The sequence below is a fragment of the Ammodytes marinus genome, assembly GCF_949987685.1.
Source record: "Ammodytes marinus genome assembly, chromosome: 13".
Taxonomy (NCBI): domain Eukaryota; kingdom Metazoa; phylum Chordata; class Actinopteri; order Uranoscopiformes; family Ammodytidae; genus Ammodytes; species Ammodytes marinus.
Genome location: NC_137217.1, coordinates 29,248,426 through 29,266,624, shown reverse-complemented (window position 1 = coordinate 29,266,624; position 18,199 = coordinate 29,248,426). Strand labels below are relative to the sequence as shown.

Sequence of the window (18,199 nt, the reverse complement as noted above, 5' to 3'; positions counted from 1 at the left end):
ACACACACACACACACACACACACACACACACACACACACACACACACACACACACACACACACACACACACACACACACACACACACACACACACACACACACACACACACACACACACACACACACGTTGAGTTGAGCATATGAATAGTCATATGACTAAACGCCAACATGTGACTGAATTCTCATTGTTAACATTTCACGCTTGCATTCCCAGCACACAGCGTTGGGCCATATTAAGCTCATTGATAATCTACAGTACGTCTCAACAAATAAATAACAAAGCTACAACAAGTGCAATATTCAATTTAAAAACTTGCTAGAAAACAGCGTAACTTCCCATTATAATGTATTGTATGTATGAATGTATTAAAGGTTGAGTCAGCAATTCTGGAGAACGCTTCTTGTCAATAACAGTGAACTGTTCAGCCCGCAGACAGTACGGACAGGTAGCAGTTCGTGAGGAGATATTCACTGATTTTGACAACATGCGTTCTCCAGAATCACTAAGTCCACTTATAAAGCCTGCTTAACAACAGTTTAAATTCCCATTATAAATGTAATGTCTATATGAAATGGCAGTATGAGTAGAGACTATCAGTAAGTCTGATAGTCTGCTTATAGTCCACTTTCTCAGTTTACAGCATATGTAAGAATAATATTATTTTCACCAGGTTGGGTTCTCTTTCACTCCTATCGTTTCCTCTGGTCTGAATCAGTTAATGCGTTGTTGTAGTGAACCAAAATGCAGCGTCATAAGCCACGTGACAAAGTTTTTTTTTTGCTCAGATGTGTCAGGGGCGAGAGCAATAACGTAGTTCCAAAACTGCTCAACAATTGTTAATAATCTCTAAAAAACTACAAAAAAATAGAAACTCCAGGAAGTAGATCCTCTTCCTTATCCCATGATGCATAGCGTAGTTGGTACAGGAGCTCGTTCAGTCCAAAAATAAAAAGCGTATCAAGACCTCCTTCTCAACAAGGTCTCGGTACACTTGTTTGGTTTGCTTTTAGGGCACACCCAAATACGATGGCTTTGTTCACACCCGCCCAAACAAACTGCAGAAACGGTGTAAACAAATCTGAGTTTTCTTTCAAATCGAAACCAAACAAGGCAGGTGTGAAAAACGCCCTTAGGCTCCAACTGGTCCTTACAGCAGCAGGGGGGGAATCACTCAAAAAGCTATTCCTTTATCTAGAAAAAAAAAAAGCTCTGTTATACCTGGAGGCAATACTCAGTAACAAAACGTTCTAGTTCCTTCAAAAATCGTAGTGAGAAAACAACTTGTCACAGCTCAAAGATCTCATCTTCTCTGTCTCTGAGTTTCTTGCTGATCTTGATGATAGTTAGCGGCACGGCTCCGTTGGCCTGTTGCATTCTGCTGGAGGTCACCACACTCTGGGAGCGGGTGAGGGGCCGCCAGCCTGACGCAGCGCTGTCACAAGCTGCTTCTAGGGCCGCAACCCTGGGAGGAGTAAACAGATGGGGAGATACAGTGAGAATGGAAACTGGTATGATTCAATCACTGCACATCAGCTTTCAGTGATTGATTTTGATTGTTTTAAATGCAATGACATCTCCTAGCATTTGAAGACTTAGATTTAAGATTTTTATTTTTTATTTTTTAAATGCAGCAACAGATGACTGTGTCTAAATAACCAGTAACTAGATAGACAGACAGACAGACAGATAGACAGACAGACAGACAGACAGACAGACAGACAGACAGACGGACGGACGGACAGACAGACAGAGGCTAAACAAGCAGTGATGGCCATGTAAACAAACCTTTTCTCTGCGTCTTGGCATCCCTTGATAGCAGCCTGTTTGGACTGACTGATCAATCCATCCAACCTGTTCAGAAAATCCACCGGAGTCAAGTCTTGTCCCATTTCTTTGCCACCATCTTGCTTCTTCACCGTGTGCCCATTTTGAGCAGAAATTCCAGAACTAGTGTCTTCTTTACTGTCCACGTCATCTACACTGTTGCTACGGTAATCCACGTCTGACAGCTGCACGGGAATCGACAAGGATTTCTTGAGGAATATGGAGTCATTGGTGTACAGTCGGTTTGCTCTCTTGATTTGCTCCATCTGCAAGAGAAGATTACCTCGTCAATTAAAACATAAGCCCTTAATAAAGCTAATCTTTTCAAGGAGTATTTAAACTAACGTTATATAGCCTATGTTTAACTAACAGATTATATAAATAGTTTCAGCAGCGCTAGTGATCTAAACAACAGCAAAAACAATAACAAGACGAAAAATTATATTTAATTAAAGTTCATCATTTAAGTTATTATAAGGCTACATTTGTTTGCAATTGTTCCAAAAATAATAAGTGTAGGGCCAGTAAAGGCCATTATAACTACACATTTCTAATCAATGACATAGGCTACATAGTCCTACAATTCCTCAACACAGCATGAACGGTTGGGACATTACTAGTCACACTCACACACATTATCATAACATATTTATACTTACAGAAACTCCATATTTGAGGGCCAGACCTTGCAGTGTTTCTCCGGATTGAATGGTGTGCTCAATGCGTCTCTGGCGAACGGGAGACAGCGGGGACCGGACCAGACTACCGTACGACCTGGTGCGGCTTCCCCGGATGAGGAGGCCGTTTCCCCCGGGAGGCAAAGGCGCTCGCTCCCCCGACATGGTTCGAGAACCGGTTTAGCTTAGGCCGGGCGTTAATTTACGTTGGCAACCACAGCAAACAACAGTGGTAACAGTGGTACCAGCCAACTTTAACGTTGTTTACATAATTGGGGACACTAACACCATTACACACCATATATTTGCATGTAAAGTGAAAATAGCAGCTTAGTTAGCTAGTCTAAAGCGGTAGTATCAACTCAAAATGTGTCTGTGTCACGCGTACGCCAATGACAATCACTTACTGAACTACAAATGTAACCTACCTTATTAAATCTGAAACAGACAGCTGAAAAAATTGCTGAGAAAGTAACTTTTTTGAGAGCGTATTTCGTTTCATGTCTCCTGTAATAATCAGCTCTGCCATATGTTACCATGGGATTCTCGAGAAGCGTTGCATTCAAAACAATCGGATAAACCAGGATTTCTACACAGTCAAGCCTAATACATGAAGTTAAAGGTGCTTAAAGTTATCTGACAATAACCACACACCATATAAACGAGGTCGTAAAGTTGTATGATCTCAAATTAAAGAGCAAAAAACAATAAATATGTGGCATTTCCCCCCAAACGCAAAATACTGAGACGAGCGGTATTCCCCAATAGGACAGTTGTATTTCCTATTTACTCTATTACTTTGAACGTAACAGGATTAATCCCATGATTCCTGCAAAACGTTGCATTCAAAACCATCGGAATAACGATATTCCGTATATTGAAGTCTTAAATATCCAATTTACGTTGGTTTGAATGTATCTGCTTATATACTTTGTTATTGTAATATGAGAATGAAAGACACACGTGGTTTCCTTTTCCGAGCCCTTATATCCAAAACTGAGATGAGTGTTTTAAAATGAGAGAGTCGTTTTTCCCACTTCCCCTGAACGCGGCATGGCTAACAGGATTTAGCATGTCGTTGTTGTGATGTGGTTTAGCTAATCAGCTAACCGATTACTAACATATGTTTCCAGATTAACAACCGTGAATAAGTATGTCTTTTAAAAGGGAAGGCGATGACAAGAGTCAGCTGAATATCCTGAAGGTGGGTCATGTTGTTTGTTAAAGCATTTCTAGCAGACATATCAGCTGAGATGTGTTTTGTTATGGTTAGCACTCTGCTAGCTCACTGTAGCCATGTGTTGTGTTATATGTGCTATTTAAAACCTTATACAATTTACAAAACTATGAATTACTCAATATTTCTCCTGTGTTTCAGAAACGGCGCGTGGCAGATCTGTTGTCCAATTTTATTCCTGAAGATGAAGGAGCTCTGATGAGTAATGGAAGGTGAAATTAACTCAAATAAACTATTTTAAAGAATGTTTATTGAATACTGTTAAACACATAGCACCGGTGTTAATGCCTAGTTCTGCCTGCACCTTTTAATAACGTTGATTTTTCTTCTAGATACACCTGCCTCGTGTGCTTCTACCGGCCTGTGTTTGACACAGTTGACATGCTGACGTTACACAGAAACGGGAAAAGGCACCTGGAAGGTGAGACACTTCCAGTTTTTTTCGATCGCTAAACCACAGTGGGCACAACTGTAGCTCAATGTGCAAAACTCTAACTACAGTCTGCACTACCAACAGTCATTGGAGCTGAACAGTTCACTTCACCTGCAAAACAGGTTCAGTGCAGCAAACACTATGAACCAGCCTCATTGAGATAACACACACTGTCACTCAGAACCTGCTCAGAGTACAAACACTAGCATCAAACCCCAATACACAAATTACAAACTTTTAATCTTTACAGTTTGAATAATTTGAGTTATTTCACACAAATTACATAATATTTTCTTTGATGAAAGGGTGAAATTATTTCACATGAAATTGTTTATTTTATAACATACCATTATTTTTAGGAAAACAAAAAGAAATTAAAATCTGAAGTTTGCTTCAATAGATACACATTTTGTATATTTTATTGAAAACATTTCCAAATGTAGTATTTATCTGTGTAAATATTCTATAATTATAATACAGAAATCAATTCCTGTAATGTTGTCATTTACTGTAAGGATGCAACTCTAAGCTGTTTGTTTGCTGGACAATTCGTATTACAGATGCAACTTTAGATTTTTGCAGATTGGGTTGCACTCTCAACCCTGCCTCTCTCAATGAGAGACCATGATTCACAACAGGGTCTATCAGTGTTGCCCTTACTGTATTTCATCAGACATTACAGCTCTATGTCTTCTAGGTCTTCCTCCACACATCCACACTCACACTGCCACTCTTCTACCTCCAACAACCTGTCTTCCTGGGTCCATTTCCAAAAAAATATATATGTTTGAGCTTTTCCTTTATACTATATATGTTCACTAACAAGTCTAAAACCAGACATCTTAGTTTTTCAGTTGAAATTGCAATCCGCAGTGTGTGAAAGGCATTCATTCTGTTTTGAATGTGTGGTTTATAGTTGTGGCAGCAGTGTGTTAGCATTTGAAAAAAGTGCTGGAAATCCACAGTGTTGTGCAGGCTGTGGTTAAGCCATGAGGTAGATGTGTAGAGTTTTGAAAGTTGTGTATAAGCAATGAAAAACGAGCTAAAACGAGCTACAGTTTGGTCCGAATGAACCGCTGCTCTGCATACTGTTGTTAGAGTTTTGCACTTGTCGTTCCAGTTGTGCCCACTGTGGTTTAGCAATCGTAAAAAACTGTAATGCGAAAATAGTCAAATGTATATATTATGTTTAGTTTATTCCAGGAGACAGGAGGACCGCCTGTGTGTATTCTGCTTTAGCCTTCTAAATGTGTAAAATGTGAATATTTATATTTGGGTGTAAATAGTTGCTTTGTATTCTTGCTCTTACATCTCTAATTGACGCTGTTTTGATGATTTAGCTCACTGACTTTGTGCTCAAGTGGAATGATAATTTCTTACATTATTTGAGAGGATGTTGATTGTGGGTTTTTTTTGTGAACACATTTTCTACAACTAAAAACAAACAAAAATCAAAAGCCAATATAACATATTAACAACACGCTAGACCAGTTTGCTAAATGATAAGGAGAAGCCTGGACTTATCAAGTCCATTCTTCACCATAAACCAATCAAAAACTCCAATAAAATATAAACTTTAAATGTTTTATTATTTTTTTCCTCTTCAGGTTTAAAGGCATTCTATGGAAAGAAAGCCCGGTTGAAGAATGAAATAGGAAAAAGGCAACATGAAATCTATGTCCAGGCTGAAGAGACCGACAAGAGACAGGTTGGTTGGTACAGTAACTTATACCCTTGTTAGCGTAAGGTGTGTTTGCCGTTCAGTTCACGCCAAAGCAAACTTCTCAGAATCTCCTAATACGTGTTGTTTTAGGATCTAGTAACCACAGAAAGGAATCAGTCTGATAATTTAAAGGTGCACTACGCAGTCTCAAGTGGAGGGAGGATTTGTTTACAGTCACAGTGCCTGCAGTTAGTTCACAAAACATATTTTCTCCACATGTAATTCTTAGTATTGAATTGAATTTGATCATCATAATTCAAAACTAAAATATTTTGAGGCACCTGGAATCAAATGTGAGGCTAGAATATGTTTGTAAACCAAACGGTGGGCCCTGCTGCTGTAAACAACAGTGAAACAGTAACTTTTCAGGAAGCTTTCTAACTTCAAACAGTGTTCGATGGGATCACATCTTCCTGTGAGAAAAGTTTTTAAGTTTCGAGAATATACGTAACCTAGTAACCTAAGTAAATGTTCACTCCTCTGAGAAACCCAAAGTTACATACTGCACCTTTAATAGGGAAAAGAGTCAATGAATCATCACTGAACTGAAATTGAAATTCCATGCAGTTGTCTTGTGTTAATAAAGGCATTCTGTGTGGTTCCCATTGTGACTAAACCATATGACCCAGACAAATGACATTCCTACCCAGCCATTTAAAATTAGTTGTTTGTTGCAAGGACACATACACAACTCATGATAGAGCATTTACTAAAGTTGACTTTTCAGGAGAAATCGATTACTTATTCTTAATTGAAAATGAACAATAGTATTTGAGTTGAATATTTGTTGCTTATATCTTGGTGAGGAGTTTTTGGGGGGACTTTTTTCTATTCCTTATAAGTTTTATTTTGTTTGCATTATTTCAATATGTTCAATAAAACTGACTAACCCAGACAATTCTATAATTCCACGTACTGTTTTTTTTTTATTATGTTTTTTAGGAGCCTTCCTGTTCAGCACCTTTACTGGAACAAACACGCAAGCTCACCCATCACGCTTTACTGAAGACGGTACCGTATAACAGCTGCCATAGAAAAACCAGGTGAGTACGTAGTTGTTACTTAAAGAAATAGTGCGTAACTTGTTCATATAAATGAATGGCGGTTACATTCAAGCGATTACCAAATGAGCTGACACAAAGTTGATTTAAGCCTGTCAGCTCCACAGAACTCTCTCTGTATTTCTCAGTATGGCAGCGTTTACAAACTGGTGTCGCCCCCCTGACACTGGTGCAAGAGCTCAGAAAACTCCCCAAAAGAGCCCAAGAAATGTTTCAGTTGTTGATTCTGCTGCTAAGAAAAAAACTGGACTTACAGCAGAAGGTGTGAAATCAATGCGTGATCAACGAAGGCTTACCTCATGTAGATCCAACGACATTGTTGTTTTAATTACCCAGAATTCCTCATAGGGGCGACAGAAGTTACGCACTATAGCTTTTATACACGCATTCCCACATTTATTTTTAATCTTAGAAACGGAATCAAGTAAAAAATAATAATTGAAAACAAATGTCTTTATTATCTTTTCAGTACTAAAGGGCAAGAAAAAGAAGAAGAAAAACCATGTGTGAAGCCGGAAGTTTCAAACCATCCATCACAAAGTGGCTCTAGTAGCAGCACAGCAGGTAAAGACTGTCAAAATAGATCTACTGTTTCCAGATATTGTGTGTTGATGAAAACCCCCCAGGCCTGATTGTGCTTTAACTGTGGGCATGTCTTGTGTATTCTATTATACCTTCTATGTTATTGGACCCCCTCCGAAAAATCTTATAGTAGCTTATTTGGCGTTCCCCATTTCACGTACCCTGCAGTGCCATAAAGTGTATCATGACAATATTTCTCAATGATATAATCATGACGTTGTGTGAATACAACTAAACAAAACATGTTTGTTCTACAGCAGCCAAAGGATTGTCACATCCGCCAGTAGAATCTCCGTCTGCAGTGACTAAGGAGGCGGAGCCTATAACGGCAGAGAGGAGGACAGAGCTCGAGCATTACCTCAAAATGAAAAGGTATTTGTGTGTTGTTTTTGTATTTGTAGTTTGAGGCTTATGCTGCATTCAGATGGAATATGGTAAACGGCCAACCGGATGTCATTGAAGTGGACAAGAGCAAGACAGTAAAATTGTACTTGGCCCGCAGAAAATCTATATATTTTAAAATTATTATTATTATTATTTTTTTTTTTCATGACGGTCGGTCAGGAGTTGTCACATACTGTCTAAAGTGTATGTGTGCCCAGCCCTGATTCCATGTGAATGCAACATTAGCCAGCCTTTTTGACGTGGGACCAGAGACAAGGGCATGGCTACAAGTCACTGAGTTGGACCTCTGATGATGTTACACGAAAGAAGAAGAAGAAGCAACATTAGCATTACTGTCTATTGTGCATTCTCACTACTAAATCTTCAGTTACATATGCTATTCATGAAAGTTAATGCATTTCATCCCCCTCTGTCTGTCCCCATAGTAACGGTTGGCTACGGGACCGGAGCGGCCAGTGGGTGAAAGACGAGAACGCAGAGTTTGATTCAGATGAAGAGGAGCCTCCGTCGCCCCCGGCAACTCACTGACAGATGCTATGAACTCTGGGTAAACAGACACAGGTTAACTTGGACCACAGTGGGACATTCACAAGCCACAGTGCCTGATACAGACCTTCTTATAAAGATTTGACAATACAATCAACTTTTCATTGAATATCCTGGATTCCTGTACTAGCTGTGTTATGTTGGGATTCACTCCTTAGTTGTAATAGCAGGCTTTTGTTCACCAGTGATCTTAGGATGCAACGGTCTTTGCTTTTCTTTTGTGCTAGGAATCTCACAAAAACAGCTTATTCCGCCTATTTTGTTAATATGTCAATAAACGCTGTATTTTTCTATCAATGCTTACTTACTCAAACTGTTTATAACTGTTTTTGCTACTGTATGAATCATGAGAAAGGGCTGTACAATTAAATATTTGAAGATAATACTATTTTTGAACATGGCTCTTCTGGCAGTGTTTTTTTTTTTCAGTGTCCACAAACACAAACCATGGTTGTTGTGTCCTAATGTCTTACTGTCATAAATCATACAGTACTTCTGGTTTATACCTACTTGGGCATCTTATCCAGAATTTTTTTTATGATTACACTTCGTCACAAAAGCAGTAGATGAAATATTATATTCCATTTCTACCAAGTCTGTTCTGTTCTCCGATACATTCTACACACTGCACCTTTAAATCAGCAGCAGATGGGGCTGCAGTGTATTGGTGCTAATCTGGGCAGCGAGGCCACCATTTAGCATTCTCATCAGTGCGCTCATTCGGCCCAGTTGTTTTAAATTGGATAACACCAACCGGGCCAGAGGGGAATTAACATGGGTCAGATTCTGATGACATCGCTGATATGTGTGGAAAGGAGCTCATGTCATTTGTTGGTGATAGAGAGATAGAGAGACACGGAGAGCAACTTTATACTGTGTGTTGAAGAAGATCTTTCTCACTTGTTGTGGAGACTTGGCCGAATCACACGTAAACACTACAGCTGAGCCTTTAATATCAACTTCAGTGTTACAACTTAAAGGTGCAATGTGTAGTTTCAGGGTAGTGGGGATTTGTTTACATTTGCAGAGCCTGCAGTTAGTTTACAAAAAGGCACGAGAGGGGTTGTTGTGTGACAGATAAGCACTTTTAGAGTATTCATACATCTATAAAGCCTTTGTTGAATGTCGGTTAAGAATGTACTTTATTAAAATGCCTACAGATTTTCCATTATATCCTTCCTACTTTAGCCAATATGGCCGTGACGTTAGCATTACTTTTAAAACTCATTAATAAGGTACTAAAAAATCTTAGATATAACTTGGAGATTCCCTGGTATCAAAACTTACACCACCTTTCACCCCCAAAAAAACAAATGAAACACGATATGGTAAATGTTTGGTAAATACGTCTGTCACAGTCACGGCGTTGATGACACCTGACCTAGCATTGCAATCCCAAAATACACCTGCGTTTTACTGCGTTACAGCAATCAAAGGGAAGGGAAAAATAGATTGCAGCGCGGACTGACTTCAGATCATATTCAAACGAAAGATAACTTAGTCTGTAAAACGTTTTAAGAACTGGACATTTGAGAAGCACAAACATTGTATTTCTTTATTGTTGTCATGTTTAAATAAATTGGCGTTAAATCAAAGCAGTTTAAAGAAATACATGGATGTTGTTCAGGAACGCTGTGAGAATCCTGAGAGGTTAACAGCTGCTCCTGTTCATAAATCTGTGTGGGTGCCTGCCGCACACACAGGGTGCTTCTACCCTCTGAAAAGCTGGTCCTTATATTTGGAACAAGGTAACTTAAGCCCAGTGGACTAAGGTTATGTTTCCCGTTGGGGTTAGAGGGGTAAATATAGCTCAGGTGTTTGAGGGGAAGTCATAGGATCAGGGCAGAGTTTAAAGGATTAAAATGCTCTGATTCTGTGTAGATGTAGATTTTGATACTGCAGGCAAACACTTTTTTTTTAAGCACTGGGCAATTTTGAGATATTTCTCTATTTTGCTTCCATAACATGTCTTCTTTCATACGAGTATTAATAAGCATGTTCATTCAGGTGTTTGTTTGACTATTTTTATTTCTCCTATACAACCATCTTTAAAGGCCATTATCTTAACAACAGTTTTTGTCAATACTCTGAACCAAAAATCCCAACTTCTAAAGCACTTACATCAACTAAACTTTCCATGGAAGGTTCATTTGGGCTTAGCCTAAACAACCCCAAACTAATTGCACTAGAAACTTGAATGCACAAAAGAAACACATACAGTACTTTGGCATTTGCATTTTAACCAATATCTGTTGAGAACCATATCCGTATATCCAATATAAAATATTCATTGTAGAAACAATAAAATTAAACTTTTTGCAGAAATACTTGAATATAGATTTTTATTTAAAGTATTTACAGTTTGTTTTTCTTCCAACAGAAAAGCACCACATTGAATTTTTATTTATTTTTTATAATGAGTGAAAAGTGTTTTTTGATTTGGATGATGTTGACGATGTAAACAAACTAAAAGCAAAACAACAACAACAAAAGATGACACCACATTTCTCTTGTGACCTAAACGTGCCTTTATGATGAACACAGCAGTCTACAAGAAGCTGGCTGCAGTAAATGAAAAATTAAAATGAAATAAAATGATTGTACACATGGATGGTTAGGGCGGGTAATGGCATGCACAACGACCCAGCTTTAATATGGGCGTAATAACACTGTTGGTGTCTGTTTACAGCAGGCTCCACAAAGCTGAAGCGATTGTTCTTTAGATTTCTCCTTGTTGTCTTCATCGTAATCTCTGCTGGCGAACTGCGGAGAAAGGAAATATGGGAAGAAAATTTATTTGTTATTAAAAATATTAATTAGTGGTTTAAGATACATTTGTTAGCCTCAAAATTAATCCTAAAATCTGTATTTCAGGTTTCATTTCAATCTTATATACAATGCCTTTATTGTCATTGTATGATAAAAAAAACATACAAAAATAATTTGGACGGCTACACCTGGGTACCACCAGTTAAAAACTATGTTCAACATCCGATCATTACACATAATTTAATAATAAATTATACACAAACAATTAAATGTAGAAGCTGAAACTACTAGTGAGAACTTCAGATATTTGCAAACATTTTGATTTCAGCTGAATGTTACACACTTATTCTACAGCTCCGGAAAAAATTAAGAGACTACTCTAAATGTTCAGTGTCTCTTGTTTGACTATTTATAGGCATATGTTTGGGAAGAATGAACATTTGTTTTTTCTCCATAAACTATCAACAATATTTCTAACAAATTCTGTGGATTTTTTAAAAATGTATAGCATTTCCATTAAGTAATGTAGAGATGAAGATTTAAGAAAAATCCAGATTGGTCTCTTAATTTTTTCCAGAGCTGTAAATTGATATACATTCTACATAAATGATTTCTTGCATATGAAATCAGAGCATGTCTCACTCATGTCGTTGTTGCGTGTGATGGCCATGCCGGCCCTGGCGCGCGGGCCCTGCTGGGTGAAGTGATAGCCAAACTTCAGGATGCTGGAGTTGTTCTCCAACATGGAGGCGATCTCCATCTCCACTGAGTCGCCCAACTTCTGCCTCTGTGCCGGGGAGAAGAGGAACTGTATTTAGTATTTATTTTCTTTAATGTTTTTTATTTGCTACACAATTGATTGATTGCTACACAATGTAGGCCAAAGGGTACAGATGTTACCACTCAAAACACATTATATCTGATGGATATTTATTACTTTTGTGTCAACAATCAGTCACTGTAGTTAGTAGATAGACAGTAAATCAAGATCATTAAAACAAATCCTTTATTATCTTTTTCTTTTACTCATATTTTATGACAAGTGGAGTCCTACAGATAGACTTGTTATAATATTTTTTAATTTTTTTTCCCACTAAAAAAATATTCCCTACCACAACAAGTAGGCCTACAAAGCAAATGTAGTTTGAATTATATGTTACAGACCTGGTTGTCAATCTTGAGTTCCACCAGTGTGGCGTTGTTGGCCATTGCCTTGACGATGGCCATCATTCCTTCTGCCGTGATGAAGTTAGACTCGATATTAAGACTCTGCAAGCTGGTGTTCTCCTGAAGCATCTCAGCACACGCCTAGTGAGCACACACACGCACACACACACACACACACACACACACACACACACACACACACACACACACACACACAAATAGGGAACATAGTTTTGTTATATGCAAAATCATTCTTTTTCTAGAGCACAATTTTGAGATGTATGACTATTTTGCTTCCATAACATGTCTTTTTTTCATGCTTGCAATAATAAAATGTGGCATTTAGGTGTTATTTTACTCAACCTTGTCTGTTTGCGTCTGTTACAATACAATCATCATGTTTTAATGGAAGTAAACAACTGGCAAAGTTACAAGATGATATAAGTTAAGAATGTTACCCTATTCACCCTTAAAACCAACATAATAATACTACAGATGACATTGCATTTGACAGCTGTCTTGCAATTAAAACATTTAAAAAAAGTTTCACATTTTACTCACAAAGGCCACGGGGTCGTTGCTACGGGTTGCAGCGATGCTCAGAACCTCCACCTGAGAGTTTCCCTTCATGGCCTCAAAGATCTCCTTCAGTGTCGGGATGGGAATGTCCTGCAGACAGACAGACAGACAGACAGACAGACAGACAGACAGACAGACAGACAGACAGACAGACAGACAGACAGACAGACCTTAACTTTATGAGATGCTTTGGTATTTAAAACAAGTCCTGTCGAAGCTCACATATGTGGCAGATTAACACTTAAACTGATGAAGCTCCCACAATGAATATTTGTTCATAAGGGCAAATGTTAAAGCTATAATGCGTAACTTTTTTCAAATAAATGAATGTCGGTTACAGTTAAGCCATCGCTAAATGAGTTGACACAAAGTTGATTTAGCCCAACAGCTCCACAAAACTCTCTCTGTATTTCTCAGTATCGCAGCGTTTACAAACTGCTGTCGCCCCCCCCCCCCCTCCCCCCTGACACTGGTGCAGGAGCTCAGAAAGAATCCCAAGAATCGCCAAAGAAATGTTTCAGTTGTTGATTCTGCTGCTAAGAAAAAACCTGGACGTATAGCAGAAGGTATAAAATCCATGCACAATCAATAAAGGCAATGTAAATGCACCGACAGTATTGTTGAAATTACTCAGAATTCCTCATGGGGGCGACAGAAGTTACACACTATAGCTTTAACATCACAGTTGTTTTCCCTCTGTCTTTCAGCTGACCTTGATGTTGTTGAGGTTGACTTCTAACAGTTCGCTGTCGTTGTTGAGGATCCGGTCCAGAGTTTCCTCCACGTTGGTGGGGTTGGGCATCTCGTCAGGGAAGATCTTAAACGGATCTGGTTTCACCACACCTGGAAGAAGCAACGGAAAATATCAGGTTAGGATACAGAGTGGTGGAGTGGCATACAGTGTGTGACATTCATTTTCTTATACAGTATATGACAGAAATAACGGGTCATACATTAGTATAGGCCCTTAATTAAGCTTAACATTTAAAAGTCTTCCTTCCAAATTATATTTGTTGTGAACAAAATAGATTAAATGTATCTACTTAAATTAGTATCTTCGAAACAACGTGCAACCTTCTCTCAATGTTTTGACCAATAAAGACCTAAACTAGTTGATAAAATGCCTCCATACGTACTGTTGATTCCCTCTGTGTTGGCGATGGTGCCCGTGCAGCCCAGAGCGTCGTAGTACTGTTTGTTGCTCATCAGCGTGTACATCCCAAGAATAGCTGCAAGTACAGGGAAAATATCACAATCAATCAATCAATCAGACAGACAGACAGACAGTTCATTGAAAAAATGTGCAAAGTCAATTATCTCTAAGTAATAACAATATACCTCGAATTTCTTATACAAATTTAAAATCTCTTTGCGTCACTTTTACTGATAAGAAAACAGTGAAAACTTTCTTTTTCTTTTCCTGTTGTAACTGTGTCTGACCACTAGGAGGCAGACGAGCAAGTTATTTCCTTGCTCTTGATGTAACCTGCCAAACTGTGTCACATGCCAACTGCTGTGACAGCAACCCCCTGTCCCCCCCCCCCCCCTCCCCCACGCACACACATGCACACACACACACACACACACCCACCAGCCTCCCAACACACACACACACAAACACACACGCCTCCTGACCCGGTGTGGGGAACCGAGGGAAGGGCCTTGTGAGGAGAGGGAGACCATGAAGACAGCTGTCTGCTCTAGTGGGGGCGGACTGGGGGGTGTTACAGACCATATCCACCCCCTCATAAACCGGTGCTGCCCTGAGAATAACCCACAGTAGCTTCTACAGCACAAACTACACTCCAGATATCGATAAAGCTTAATATAGCAACGTGTTAATAACAATAAAAGGTGTGTAAAGTAAAGGTGCAGTCAGCGATTCTGGAGAATGCGTAACTTTCTGTCAAAATCAGTGTCACGATCCGCTACCTGTCCATACTGTGTGTGTGCTGAAAAACAATCCAGTGCTCATACACAACCTAGGCTCTGTAATCAGGTATGTACAGAAGGTATATGTAAAATAAGCCAGCAAGAAGCCCATTCACAGAGCCTAGGCTGTGTAGTAACACCTTTTTCAGTAAGATTTGTTTTTGTCGCACAAACAGTACGGACAGGTATAGACTAATAGCCGATTGTGATTTTTGACAAAAAGTGATTTTGACATCGAGCATTCTCCAGAATCACTGACTGCACCTTTAATTCACCAGGGTGACTTGTTGGAGTGTTTTCCCTCTGGGGCTAATGTAGCGCGCTGTCCAAAGCTATTCAACCCCTTGTAGTGCCTTTGCCAAAAAAGCCCACACAACACAATAGAGTGACAGAGGCTAACTGGGTTTAATCCCTTATCTGGACTCCATCCAGGGTAAATACTATGGTCTAGAGCCCGACAAACAGGCCTGCGAGTTTGGCTTGGTGGAGACGTGTGGTCTGGGGTTGTTAGGGTGTTTAAAGGACCATAGCCAATTAAGACAATGTGTTTTTATGATTTAATTTAACCCATTCTTTTCTACATTCATAGCGAGTTTTGTAAAAATGTGGGGTTTTCAGGTGTATAAGAAAAGCTGTCTAATACAGCTATAGTAACTTAGATAGGAAAGGTATCCAGTGATTATTTGAGACAATTTTTTTAAAGGTACACTGTAAAAATAATTGCCATTGTTGTAGAACAGACTTGGTAGATGTGGAAAATAATATGCAGTATGTAAATTCTATCAAAGGGAGCATTAATATTGTTTATGATATGACCCCCTCCGAAGTGGAAAACTTGAGTTGAATTTCAATATGCCCTGAGTTGACTAAAGCCCAGTTCAGACCAAAGATTTGCCTTGCAACTGCTTGCAACTCGCAACTCCTTGCGACGAGACCGCCGAAACGTTCTAAAACTGGACCTTGCGATTTGAAATGTTGAATCTTCTGCGGCGCGTTGCAAGCCGGCTTGCAACGCGCCGCAACGAGCAGTTCACACCGCTGCGATTTCTCCCCCGCGACGTCCTAAAACCGTCTCGTCACAAGCAGTTGCAAGGCGAATCTTTGGTCTGAACTGGGCTTGAATGTACTTACATTTAACAAGGGAGAATTGCAATCTAGAACTTTCACCATTTAGATGACGCCAAAATACTTCATTATTGCACACTGCACTTTAAAAGTAAACTTTTTCTTCACTACAGTATATGCAGCTTTCTTTGTTTTAGCTATACCTGATTCAAGTCCAAAAATATGGCCCTACTTCTTGTCTAAATTATTTATCCGGGACAATGCACTAAGCTTTGGATTTCTCCTCAAGCCAAACTGCTACTCATTTAAAAAGTTTGAAGGCTGTCAAACTTTTTTCAATCTTTCTAAAACAAGAAACACAAAAGCAAAAGTGCCAGGCACAGACTAAATAATGCATTTGTCTGCTCCAATGAAAACTACAGTCGTTAGCACGTCTGAACTAGCTACGCAGTGTAACTTTCAAGGATCTAGACTTGTGCTTAGCAACAATGATGAGTCAGTTATGATGTAAGTGTGTTCGAGTTCAGACGTGTTTTAAGTAAATTGCGGTTAGTCACCATAGTTACCCTTTCTGTTTGTTATGCTCGTAATGTTGTTAATTGAAGAACAATACTAGACTGCAATAGCTAACTAGTAAATTATATATATCTATATTGCATTGTTGAAAAGAGCCTGCAGGGAATTTCATTGCCAATGACTGCTGCTGTAATTGTTGTGTATATGACAAATAAACCATCTGGAATCTTGATAACATGTATTAAAAAGTAATATTTAAATAAAGAACAATTTCTAAAATACTTTTCACACTACATTGATGATTCTACACTCAAGAAAAATTATTTTGAACTTCAGTAAACATTAAAAACAGTAGCCGGTCAATCTGTAACTAACTCAGTAACTTCCCACCGGCCTGTTTTAAACAGATACAGTATCTCGGGCCCCCCACCCCCCACCCCACACACACATGCACACACACACACACACACACACACACACACACACACACACCATCCCTATGTTAACTCCACCCTTCCTCTGGTGGCATGGGGCCAGGCTTATTTATTTCTGTGTTGCTGAGCGTGTGGGAATTGGACCCCATAGCATATCTGGCCATGTCTGTTTCCCCCGGGACTACTGAGCTGTGTGAGTGGTGAGGTGAGACAATATTCAGCTAACGGTGGACTGATGAAGTTATATCTCTCACAAATCTTACAAAGTATATCGTGCTATTTTCTATTGTCAAAATATCTCCTGCCACTTAATATATATATTTTTTTTAACCTTTATTTATACAGGTAAATCCCATTGAGACCAAAGACTCTTTTACAAGGGAGACCTGTTTTCCTTTCCCACGTTACCATTCACACTCACATTCATACACCGATAGCAGCAGGCTAACTATCGACATTCACACGAGGCAAGGTGGGTGAAGTGTCTTGCCCAAGGACACAACAACCATGACACAGGTGGCAGGGCGGGGATCGAACCTCCAACCCTTTGATCATCAGCCGACCCACTCTACCAACTGAGCCACAGTCGCCCACGAATAATATAAGACACAATCAAAACAGGCAACATTTCAGTGAGTGAGATATAGGGACTTGTGTGTACTGTGTAGTGACCATGTGGGTCCACATGCAAATAGATGCGATCACAGGAATATTATACCTGTTTTGGAGCAGACAGCTGTGCATGTCATAGCACACTGCACAAATGAAAAAAAAAAACGAAAAACCTCATAATTTTTAGTCAAATGTCTGGACTAGATTTTTTGAGTTTTGAGGTTTAAACTAAATATTGGAAAACTGCATAATATTTGAGCCAACTAATGACCTTTTGTTGAGATAACTTATCATTCTTATCAAATCAAATATAATTTTTTTATTGTAGTAAAAGTGTGTTTCTAACCTGCAATGTCACATCTCTGGTTGTATGCAAACCAAATTTCCCTTTGGGGACACTAAAGATTATCAAATCAGTTACTGTATATTATAGCCATATAAAGTATACGTTTGTTAGACTTGAGAAAGACGGGTGGCATGTGTCCCAATGCATGCTGGGATATGCTCCAGCCCTCTCTTTATAGAATGGATGAATGGAGAAACAACGTTAATCGTAGTAGGCCTATAGTAGTTGTATAAGTGTTCTAACCTGCGATGTCACACATCTCAGCGTCTGTGGCGTTCTTCAGAGCCT

General features: G+C 39.2%; 3 protein-coding genes across 4 annotated transcripts in view; 1 reads left to right on the top strand and 2 right to left on the bottom strand.

The window, feature by feature from the left end:
* Positions 1–1,038: 1,038 nt before the first annotated feature.
* On the bottom strand, positions 1,039–2,669 carry lysmd1 (LysM, putative peptidoglycan-binding, domain containing 1; the record flags this gene model as incomplete). Its single annotated transcript, XM_080039343.1, has 3 exons — positions 1,039–1,465; positions 1,789–2,093; positions 2,487–2,669. The coding sequence occupies 3 exons, from the start codon at positions 2,667–2,669 to the stop codon at positions 1,288–1,290; spliced, it is 666 nt and encodes a 221-aa protein (XP_079895469.1). The 3' UTR covers positions 1,039–1,287.
* A 911-nt stretch (positions 2,670–3,580) lies between these two features.
* Positions 3,581–8,765, top strand: scnm1 (sodium channel modifier 1). Its single transcript, XM_080039518.1, has 8 exons — positions 3,581–3,708; positions 3,883–3,953; positions 4,074–4,162; positions 5,782–5,882; positions 6,840–6,940; positions 7,428–7,522; positions 7,798–7,912; positions 8,371–8,765. Exons 1-8 carry the CDS (start codon positions 3,658–3,660, stop codon positions 8,471–8,473), a joined length of 726 nt encoding a protein of 241 aa, XP_079895644.1. The 5' UTR covers positions 3,581–3,657; the 3' UTR covers positions 8,474–8,765.
* A 1,887-nt stretch (positions 8,766–10,652) lies between these two features.
* tmod4 (tropomodulin 4 (muscle)) overlaps positions 10,653–18,199 on the bottom strand; it is a 25,189-nt gene continuing 17,642 nt past the window's right edge. For both annotated transcript variants that reach the window (XM_080039033.1, XM_080039032.1), the window contains exons 4-10: positions 18,155–18,199; positions 14,143–14,235; positions 13,719–13,849; positions 12,989–13,096; positions 12,425–12,568; positions 11,903–12,047; positions 10,653–11,254 (exon numbers count right to left, since the gene is read on the bottom strand). The exon at positions 18,155–18,199 is cut by the window's right edge and continues 75 nt beyond it. In XM_080039033.1, coding sequence (XP_079895159.1) covers positions 11,232–11,254; positions 11,903–12,047; positions 12,425–12,568; positions 12,989–13,096; positions 13,719–13,849; positions 14,143–14,235; positions 18,155–18,199 — 689 coding nt within the window. In that variant the 3' untranslated portion in view covers positions 10,653–11,231. The remainder of the gene's footprint in view (positions 11,255–11,902; positions 12,048–12,424; positions 12,569–12,988; positions 13,097–13,718; positions 13,850–14,142; positions 14,236–18,154) is intronic.